Source organism: Ostrea edulis, chromosome 7 (assembly GCF_947568905.1).
Source record: "Ostrea edulis chromosome 7, xbOstEdul1.1, whole genome shotgun sequence".
Lineage (NCBI taxonomy): Eukaryota > Metazoa > Mollusca > Bivalvia > Ostreida > Ostreidae > Ostrea > Ostrea edulis.
The window spans coordinates 31,782,883-31,794,705 of record NC_079170.1 but is presented as its reverse complement, the minus strand read 5'-3'; the positions used below and the strand labels follow the sequence as shown (position 1 = coordinate 31,794,705).

The following is an 11,823-nucleotide window of genomic DNA, read 5'->3' as shown; positions in this document are numbered from 1 at the left end:
TGTACCAAGAACGGCCTAACAATCGATATGAAACACTTCAGACAGCATTTGACCCAATGATAGGTTGTATTGGCAAAATAGATCGTTATAACGATCATATAATTTGCGAAATGCTGACTTTAAAGGAGACTGTTGACACCCCTGTACCATCAACTTGTTTGTCAGTTGCCTACCTCGATTTAAAAATTGACCATACGCAGAACAACCTCTTGCGTATCAAATCAGATGAGATGTATACACACCACATGTAGGTGATAATGGAATATTGCTACATAAATATGGGAAGTTGACGATGGAGAAGCCGAAACCATCCCGTTTGTCATAAAGTTGAGTTGTTAGTTTGCCAATACCCAGTATGTGAAAGAAAAATTATGTTACTTAAAGCTGGCGACATATTCAGATACAAAGAAGATTTTCGAAAGTAATTCTATTATATATTTTACTCAACATAGACGTCAGCGTCAAACTAAAAATACAACTATATAAGATATGTGGTGACTTCAGCACCTTTAATATGAACTTCCAATACTAATGTAGGTCATCACCACCTGCATACGGTGTTGATGTGTCTCGTCTGATTCAATATCCAATACCATGCTCTGCTTGTGATCAATTTAAAACTGACGCAGGCTGTTGACAAATAAGTCGATTTTACAAGGATCAGAACAGTCTCGTATAAGGTCAGCATTTCTCAAAATTTTACTGTCGTTATGATATATGTAAATACGTGTCAGTTGAAGGATCGACTGACTATTTCATACCAATTCGTAGGCCATTCTTTACGTTTTAGTATGTATTGTGACTACGGATAACCCCGTTTACCTGATCAAGATCGAGACTTTTGGTGGGTGTGACCGGTCAACAGGGGGTGCTTATCCTCCCAGACACCCGATCTCACCTTTGGCGTTTCCAGAGATCCACGTTTGCCTTACTCTCAATTTTATTTTATAGCATGTATGAAATCAATTACTGTTTAAAACATCATCTTTTCATTAAGATCGAAACTCTAAACAACAATAAATATGCATGTGTATTCATTTCACGTTGTTTCAAATCCTATCTTTAAGACAAAGTATTAAAACGATAGACCTACTTAGAACTCCATTATCAATTTTCATTTGGTATTGGATTTATTCATCGCATATATACTAAACACATACCAAAACAGTAGGCTGCATTACAAGCATCTGCTGGTCGCAGTTTGTAGACGACAATATCTACACAGTTCTTTACTTCAATACTGTAACTTTTGGTACAGCTAGACGAAAATCCAACTTCACAAGCTGTCAGCACAGCGGACTGTCCGGCACTGGGGATTTCTCCTGTCAGAGGTATGTTAAAGAACATTATCAAATCTATCACCTCATCCCACTTCTTTTTCGTCCGTTGTCTGTGTTTGCTCAACTTTTAATTATGTATTCTTTATAGCGATTCTTTATAGCGGCGCGACGAGCTCGTTCCAATACTATTACAAATATGAGTCACGTGATTTTCTCTTCATCAGGTGAAAAGATATGTGTATTACATATAATGCTTCTGGAGAAATGTCGCCGTCATTGCGGTATACTTCTTTGGCAATCCCGTCATTAAAATAATTAGATTGTTTAGAAAGTACCATACTTTTTAAAATTCCAGATAAGCTTTCTCATAGCTTCAAATGTTTCGTTTTTGCTTTAGTTTGAAGGGGGAAAAATGCAGCTGATATGACGTCACAATGTAAATGTTTACACTCACCGAGTCACATTTCCCGCGTTAAATGAAGAGGTAAATAAAATGTATATAAGTCGTGTTGCAAGATGTTAATGGGCTTCGCTCATCTCAACGGTCGCACCGTAGAACATACGGATTACGGCATTGGTCACTGCTCGTTATCTTCATTTGGTCATTAGAACTAAAATGTTTTGCAGTTGTGGAAGTACGAAATGAGATTCATTCAATACACCAGAATGATTAAGTAGCGCAATTTGTTATAAAATTTTTTGAATTCAATAGTGATACAGATATTATTATTAAAGAGGACAGCAATGAAACTATTTTTCAATAATAATGGAGTTTTGAATTTGCTGGTGTAAACAAGCAATTAAAAAAAAAATATGTAAGACAACCTCCTTCTCCTCTCTCCATTATGTGTGTTTTGTGCGAATTGGTGTTGTATACGTTTTCATTTCATTAATACGTTTTGAGTGAGACATTTGTATCGTGTCTTATTCAATTGACACCGCCGCGGTGGCTGAGAGGTGAGAGCGTTCGCCCTGCATGCTGAAGGCCGGTGTTCGAATCCCGGCCGCGACAGACCTAAGTCGTTAAAAGAGGTAGTGACAGTTCCATCGCCAAATGCTCGGCATCAGGTGTGAATGTCACGGGTCCTCGGAGATGACCTTAAAAACGGATGACGCATGTCACAGTAGGTGTGGCACGCTAAAGAACTGTCACTGCTCAATAGCCGTAAGTGCCGAGCATAGGCCTATATTTCAACCCTTCACCGGTCTTGTTGACGTCTACATATGAGTGAAAAATTCTCAAGATACAATATTCAATTGGTTCATGGTTATATTTAGACTCTCATCACTCGATCAAACGTTATACGTTAGATAAGACGTGTTTCAAAATTATGTACATAATCAGGTCACACCTTTCTGTGCACAAAATTGTGAAACATACATAGCATACTTGAATGCTTAAATTGACAGTGACCTAATTTGTGATGTTATAATACATACGGCTGGGACGATTCAGGGTTAGCTCGATTCGGTTCGGTTTCGATTCAGAACAGCACGGTTCGGTTATTTTTGATTCGGTCCAATTTATCTAATGACACCACAAAACCCGAACCGAACCGAAATCCGGAATTTATAATTGGTGCATCGAATCGAATGGCATGAATCGCGGTGCACCGACATTTTCGGTGCACCGCACAGCCCTAATAATACACAAAGAATGGTATATGGTGCGTATTTCCTATAGATCTTTTATAAATCATGGTGTATGTTCTCAACATTTTAATCCGAAAATGAGAATAATTAGATTTGATGAATATTTATGAAAATTTCATGAAGCAAGTTCAGTTTTTTTTCGGTACCCTTGCTCTTTCACGTCTTCCATGATAGTCTGCAAAGATAGAACTGTGTTGTGGAATATCCAGTCTTCCATTCGAAGATACAATTGTCATGTCTGATTTTAATGAAGATTTAATACTAGGGTATGAATAAAATGAGTCCAAAAAAAAAAAAAAAAAAAAAAAAACCCAAAAAAACCAACCCAACAAAAAACCCCCAAACAAACAAACAAACAAAAACTAACAAGCAAACAAAAACAAAACGTTTGTGAATATACATATAAAATACGGTTGTAGTCATATCAATGAAAATAGTTTTAAAAGACAGTCGCTCTTTTTGAACAATTTCTTTCCGAAACGAGTAGCCTATTGACCACTTGACTGTCTTCTTACCATACCACGTGCTATTTTCCCAGGGAGTTTAGTAGCTGTGCATATCTAACTACCTTTATTGCCTTACACACAATAAAGCATAATGAATTTAGTATGATAGGTCATTATTCCAATATATATATACAATCAATGAACTCGATGTTAAAACATACCGGTGCCATTGTTTACTTCCAAATCACGTGTAAAGAAGGCGTGCGCAATACGTACATTATATTCAAATACATGTAAGGCTAACCGAAGATGTCAGACATTTAAATTGATTAAGAATGTACTAAAATTTTCGACATGTTCCTGTCATCTGGGATGGAATGAGGTAGTTTTTGTTGCACAAGTTGTGCCATTATAGACAATTTTACAATGTTAGTTTGGAAACAATTTTTAAACATTAATACATATGTACCTTTAATAGATCACACTTTCATAACCAGTAACAAATATACGTTTTATTCAATGATGACTATGTCAAAACACTCTAATCTAAAGTTCAGCCATACTGGACAAAAAGTACTAGATGTACCTCACGTTTCCCACTGAACAATTTAGGATAGTATATCTTATCTTAAGCTTTCCAGGTGTCCACACTATACAAGATATGTCATCTCTAACTTACCAGTTAATGGACCTGAACATAATGTAGAAAATGAACAAAATATTGTTGTCTGTATCATTTACAATATGTCATCTCTAACTTACCAGTTAATGTTACTGGATAATAATGTAGAAAATGAAATAAATCTTGGGGCTGTGTTAATTACAATGTCGCGCCTCTAACTCGCCATTTAACATTATCAAACAATAATACAACCTGTCAGTATCATCTACAATGTGTTATTTCTAGCTCACCATTAAGCCATATTGGATATAAAGTGCCGCAATTCGTTAGCTGAGGTAGAGAGGTGGACATGAGGTAACCCTTTGTCCCATACCAGCCTTGGGTTATGTATCGGTCACAGAGTGGGCTGGAGTCCATCACGTAAGAAGGGCCACGTTTCTCCATTGAATAAAGATTATCATGGTTACCACTTAAACATGGATCCAGTGCATCTACATCTATTCATGAAAAAACAATTGTATAGAATAGTGGTGCATTTATTTCTATGGTATATTTAAGAGAGAATAGTGATGCATTTGTTTCTATGATATATTTAAGTGAGAATAGTGGTACATTTGTTTCTATGATATATTTAAGTGAGAATAGTAATGCATTTGTGTCTACGATATATTTAATGTAAAACTTATACGGTACCAATTTTGATGCACCAGATGCGCATTTCGACAAATAATGTCTCTTCAGTGATGCTCAACCGACATGTTTGAAATCCGAAATAACTATGAAGTTTTAGATCTAAATATAGCCAAAAACAGCGTGCCTTCTATAATATATTTAAGTGAGAATAGTGGTACATTTGTTTCTATGATGAAAGTTATCGATGTCATAACCCCACAAGCGATACGAAATAGTTAGTTGGGCAAACAAGGACCCCTGGATATACCACAGGTGGGATCAGGTGCCTATATTTAAGTGAGAGTAGTGGTGCATTTTCTATGAGATATGTAAACGAAAGTAGAGGTGGATTGATTTTGAAAGACATGTTTAATGAGGGCAGATGTACATGTAGAGGGGCATTTGTTTTTGAAGATAGGTGTACGAGAAACTATTGATGTATTTGTTTTTCATGGTATATTTAAGTGACCGTAGATGTACATTTGTTTTCATGAGATATGTAAGAGAGAATAATGGTATATAATGGTTTATTTGTTTTATGAGTTATTTAAGAGAGAATCGTGGAACATTTGTTTTTATGAGATACTTAAGAGAGAATAGTAATACATTTGGTTGTAGAAGATATCTAGAAGAGATTGTGGTACATGTACATATGTTTTGATGAGAGAAATTTAAGAGAGTAATGGTAATATTATAGAAATAGTAATTGTGCATTTGTTTTAAGATATTTAAAAAGAGTAATGATAAATTATGATGTAGTCATTAGTATGGGTCATTTAATTGAAAGAGAGAACTGAAGAAAGAGAGAGAGAGAGAGAGAGAGAGAGAGAGAGAGAGAGAGAGAGAGAGAGTAGCGGTATAGTGGTACATTTCTTTAAATTGAGATATTTAAGATAAAGTGGTTTTTGATAAATGTATTCAAAATTGATATAGTAGTTATTGAATGAGACTTTTCGAAATACATACTACAGCCATCTAGCCGAGGGAACAAAAGATAGAAATAGTTTTAAAACTCTTAATGTCATATTGATGTAGAGAATTTATATAAGATGCAACTTCGTAATGTAGAGTAGATGCTCCCAAATTTAAAACGTACAGACAAAATGTGCAATGAACATACCGTTATAGTCCGTCAATAATAGAATCAGCATGTATACGCTCCAGTCCACTCCAATATTCATTTTTGTCTTTGAAAAAAATAATCCAAGACGTATGATAATTCAAAGAGTTGTACATAACGATCAAAGAGTTACAAAAGAATGCCAACACTCTAAAAATTCTAAAGAACTCTTAGTAAATTTAAAATTATGAAACATTTCTTAAATGAACAACATCAAAACGTATGACTTTCAAACACTTTACAGGATCTTTCCTTACAATGAATTAAAGACTAGACTTTTTCACGCTGTAAACAGTTGCTTCTTGAAGATAAATGAAAAATCGAAATATAAATATCTTATGAGCAGTCGTTCAAGACAATACTTTGTTAAACACCATTCTGATTATATACACAAGTACTGAGGTTCATCATTGGCAATATATTCGTAGTCTTTGTGGATCAGGGGTGCCTTTTACAAAATGAACTTACGATTTACAACCAACTTCACATACTGTAATTTTCTATTTTATTGTAAGATCATTCACTCCAATTTAAAATAGTGAAGAAAAAAAAAAAAAAACAATGCTGGAAATTTAGTCTCAGACACATTGATTGATTTAAACGGATAACTGTGTAATACAGTTCAAGACATGCGACTTTGCTGTAAGTTGTTTTGTAAAAACCGGTATTTATAATCTTATGAGGAATATTTTTTCAAAAGCTTCTACAAAACCTTTTTCAGTGGTCTTTGGTTTAAGATTTAAGTATATTGACGACGTTTTATTAACAATAATTATATTCACATCCATATGTCGATTCGCTATATTCCAGTGAACTCGAAATAAAAGACACAACATAATCTTCCACATCTGCTTCGTACTTTCATAATTTATCGAACATAGTTAACAAGTCAGCTATAAAGAAAATTGAATGAATTGGGCTTCTCTATCGTCATCACCCCATATCCATGTAGCAATACTCCATTTTCACCTGCATATGATGTGCATGTTCTCATCTGATCCCGTTACTGGGCGGCTGTCGAAAATATCTCAAAAGTATTGACACATGACACACTAATGATGACAGATCCAACGAAAATCAGTTGATATTCTGAGAATTTACGTTTTGGGATCAAAATGATAAGCTCCGTCTTTTCCTGATTTAGCTTGAGTATTATGTTTTGCATTCAAAAGTCTATATTAGAAAGACGCCTTTCAAGACTGTCTGCAATGCTGTCCCAGCTGTCGTTCGAATAAAGTGTGAAGACAACGATCAGTGATAAATCTCATAACTCCATCACTTCTTTCGCTACTGTACCAGTCAATTTGACTGGTGGCGCGTAAAACAGAACAACGCCCTCAAATCTTTGAAACTACGGCCATAAGAAATCGAGGCTAGCTACTGACAAAGAAGTTGATGGTACAGGGGTTTCAACAGTCTCGATTGAAGTCAGCATTTCGCAAATTCTATGTTCGTTATAACGATCTAGTTCGTCAATACAACCTATCAATGGGTCAAATGCTGTCTGACGTATTTCCTACCAATTGTTAGGTCGTTCTTGGCACACTGATTTTGATTACGAATCACTCCGTTCACCTGGTCAGGATATAGGGCTCACGGCGGGTGTAACCGGTTGACAGGAGGCGCTTACTCCTCCTAGGCACCTGATCCCACCTCTGGTGTGTCCAGGGATCCGTGTTTACCCAACTCTCTATTCTGTATTGCTTATAGGACTTATGAGATTGATCACTGTTCGTTATCTTCACCTTTCATGATCTATAAATCATACTGTTAGAAATTCTCTGTCTTTTAACTATGTGAAAATCACTTACGTAAACAGTCATTGAATTAAAGCATGACACATTTAAAGTGAAAGATGTCTTCGTCTAAGGCCATCAATTTTGTTTACACAATGTAAAGAAGGTAATAATTACTAGTTCAAATTGTGCCGAAAACACTACTGGAACGAATAACGACAGTATCTTAATACGCAAGTAATTTTAACAAACATGCACCTATATAAACCGATGAAATACCAAGTCCTTTAAAAAACACACACCGCTCCCGTATGATGGATAAAACTGGCGAGAATATGAGTGCTGAACATGTAGACCTGTACATAGACCCGTAAACGCTTGGTAACATGAGCTTTCCCCTCCACTGACAAAAATACACCCTCCGAGTCAATAATGCAGATAAAGCATCCCGCTGAAAGTTTTGCAACTTGTCCAACTTAAATGTAGTCAAAATCTTTTCTTCGAAAGCATGTTTTTTATGCTCCCGAGGACTGGAAATAAGGAGCTTGTTCATTGGTTGAATATCGTAATAAGAAATGGTGAAGCGACCAATCGTATACAGAAGTTGAGACATACCTTCTAGCGAAAATATCGGCGTTGTGTCTTACGGGAGATAAACGGAGAGTGATCGACCACGGGTTTCCGATGTTGGAGATAGTGTTGTTGCTCAATAACCAAACATACTGGTATGCAGAAAAAGGTCTTTGTTTTGATATCGCAATATTCATTATATTTAGTGGAACATATTGGCAGAGCATCATATTGTTAGAAAATGATGGATCTTTGAATTTTGCACTAGATAACCTTTTCATTATGTTCATATTTTAAAATACTTTTAAATGATGAAGATGTGCCTAAAGATTATATTTGAGAAATAATGTGACAAATTTATGGTCGTTGTTATAATGCAGTTTGCCCATATAATCTATCTTTAGGTCATATGCTGTTTGACATGTTTCCTACCAATTGTTAGGCCGTTCTTAGCACACTGAATATGACTACGGATTACTCCGTTTACTTGATCAAGACATTGGGCTCACGGCGGGTGTGACCGATCGACAGGGGATGCTTACTCCTCCTAAACACCCGATCCCACCTCTGGTATGGCCAGGGGTCCGTGTTTGCCCAACTCTTTATTTTGTATTGTTTATGGGAGTTATGAGATTGATCATTGTTCGTTATCTTCACCTTTCATAGTCATAATACATCTTTGGACAATGAAAGGTGAAGATAACGATCTGTGATCGATCTCATAACTCCTTTAAGGAATACAAAATAGAGAACTGGGCAAACACAAGGGAGTGAGCACCCCCTGTCCACCGGTCACACCCGCCGTGAACCCTATATCTTGACTACAACATTAATTTGTTGACTTCGAACTGAGAGATAATACTGTGTTCATGATATAGCTGATTCCTTGATACCAAAATCATTCTCCATACGCCTGATCAGAATAATATGGTGTATGACGTCGAATGCGGTTGAAAGATCAAACATCACGAGTGCAACACTTGGATGTCTGTCCATTGTACAGATACTATCATATAAACCCGTTCTTGTGAGAATTGTGGCAGGCATGTTACTCCTGGTCATGAATCTTGTAAGCGTTTAGATGTTTTTCAAGTCGAGCTGCGACTGTTTTTCCCCCAATATTTTTTATACAAAAAGTAAGTTTGATATGGGTCTGTAATTTTGAATTCATCCTTGTTAAGTCCTTGACTTTTAAGTAATGATCGTGCTATAGCTTTTTTAAAACCAGATGGCACTTCCGATTCCAAGAAAGATTTGTTGATAATTTCAGTAATGATTAACAAACACTCTCCAAACATTGTTTCTGAACTTTTTTGGCGCATCACTGATAATACCACATACCTAGGAAAGTAACACTGCTCAAACACCGCCAAAGGAATACCATCAAACTTGATATAAGCCTGGAAAACCGCTTCCTTATAGGGGACATGCTCGAAACCATAGACTATCTTTAATTTTCTGAAATTTTGCAATAAACACTCACCGAGTCGTTTTCGTTATACACAGGCAAAACTTACAGATTTGTGAAAGGCGAAGATAACGAACAGTGATCAATCTCATAACTCCTATAAGCAATACAAAATAGATAGTTGGGCGAACACGGATCCCTAGATATACCAGGGTTGGAATCAGGTGCCTAGGAGGAGTAAGCATTCCCTGTCGACCGGTCACACCCGCCGTGAGACCTATATCCTGATCAGGTAAATGGAGTTATCCGTAATCACAATTAATCTGCGAAGAACGGCCTACCGGGTAACAATCGGTATGAAACATGTCAGACAGCAATTGACCCAATGATAGTTTGTATTAACAAACTTTTGATTTATTACGTGCGTGAATATCGATGGAGGCTTGGAGGACCGCATTATAACGCATGGTGAGGTTTTCAGCAGATGTATCTTCGTTTATAAAACTTGAAAACTTCAGATAGTTTTTTTGGTTTGGTGATGTCAGTCTCAGACAATTTTTGGATGTCACGGGAAACCTCCTTCGAAATTTGAATAAATCTAAACAAGCCATGTATACTTTCTTTTAAATTCAATTGCCAACATGAAGCTAGACACATCAGTAAGTTTACATATCAACTGATGAGCTGTAGTTCTAGCAGGGTTTTACGTTTTGTTGATTTTCTACTAAAACTGCATTTTTAAACTAATACGATAACTTTGAATGTCTTAAATTTCAAAATGCAATGTACAAGTATCCTTGTTCACACCCCTCTTTCCCATCCATATTAGATTGTCCTGGTGTGTTATTTCTCAAATAGTTGTACTGAGACTTACTTATCAAGGTGCATGCATTTATTGAACATGTGAAGATGCATGTGATGACACATAGTCTATCTAAAGGTATTGTATTGTTCGGTTAAAACTGTATATATCTGGCGCGTTTAACACTTCAAAATAGGCATTGAAGTATTAAAGAGTTATGTGTTTTGTAGCAGAAGGTTCCTATTGATGAAACAAAGTACTATATAATACATGTAATAATTATTATTGATCTTATTATTATTTAATTTTAAATGCAATGTATGTGTTACAAAGTTTCATATTCCAGTCCCCGGGGAACGTGGTTATGAAGAGATGCATTAAAATCAGCAAACGGTGTGGGTTACAGTGACATTGTTGAATTTAGTAAACTGTGTCAAAGTATATCCAGATTATAATTTGACAGGATGTCAAAACGTTCAATTTCTTCATGGTTTGATAAAGCTGTTAAAAGACTATATGTACATTAATTGAATTAATCATCACAATATCGATACCAGAACCAATAGTTTTGTATGAACCCATGGTTACAAATAATTGCGAAATGAATGAACTGGTAATAACATCACCACATCGGAGAAGATAGTTTATACCATCCATTGTCTCCTGTTGGTATGTCCGGTGATGAAATCATTGAGAGAATTGTTATATTGTGTATTTGCGACATTATACCAAGTGAGCGTTGATCAAAATGTTAGACTTTCTCGCACCAGTGACGTCCCTTAGTTCCCATTAATCACCCCCACATTTCTCTTCTTTTGTTAGCTTATTTTCATATCAAGGAATCATACTCCTTATACTATCATGATACTTTAAATGATATATCATTCTTTTACTTCATATATATATATTTAAGGCCAGATGATATAAACAAATTTTTCTACCTTTAGCACTGAAGAGTTCCCATGGTAAAAAAATACTTTGGTTGGTTTTGGTTTTCTCATTTATAGTTGTTTGGAACTCTTCTGTGTTTTAAGAGCAGGAAAGGGGGTCAGTAAACAATGTAAACAATTGTAATGCCAGAATCATTCAGGAAAAAATCAGGAAAAATTATTAGTAAAAAACGTCATCAAAGGTTACAGAATGCTAAGAAAGGTTATGCATTATCCCTTGGACGTAAGATAGTGAATGTTGATGCCAATAACAACGTGGTGATCGAGGAGAAGTTGGATGAATCAAGAATTTTTTTTCGTCTGGTGATAATTCACAAGAATGCCTAGGAAATGAAGAAACGTATCCATCTGATGCATCAGAGAGTGAGGAATCGGAAGAAGAGCATGAGAAGATGATTTGTTGGAGACGAGTTGTGGAACTTTGGAATTCTAGTGGACAATTTGGAAAAGGGTTGTGCTGCGTGTGGTAGACCACTAGATTTAACAACGCATAAGACATTGTGAGGACGAAAAACGGTATGGACTTGGATCATTGCTATATATAAGATGTCAGCAGGAAGCATG

General features: G+C 36.0%; 1 protein-coding gene across 1 annotated transcript; it reads right to left on the bottom strand.

Annotated features, from left to right (window-relative positions):
* Window positions 1–1,062: 1,062 nt before the first annotated feature.
* Window positions 1,063–6,025, bottom strand: LOC125653472 (oncoprotein-induced transcript 3 protein-like). The gene is made up of 3 exons (XM_048882963.1): window positions 5,794–6,025; window positions 4,292–4,498; window positions 1,063–1,322 (listed from the first exon to the last, which is right to left on the bottom strand). The coding sequence occupies exons 1-3, from the start codon at window positions 5,852–5,854 to the stop codon at window positions 1,135–1,137; spliced, it is 456 nt and encodes a 151-aa protein (XP_048738920.1). The 5' UTR covers window positions 5,855–6,025; the 3' UTR covers window positions 1,063–1,134.
* Between the last annotated feature and the right edge of the window lie 5,798 nt (window positions 6,026–11,823).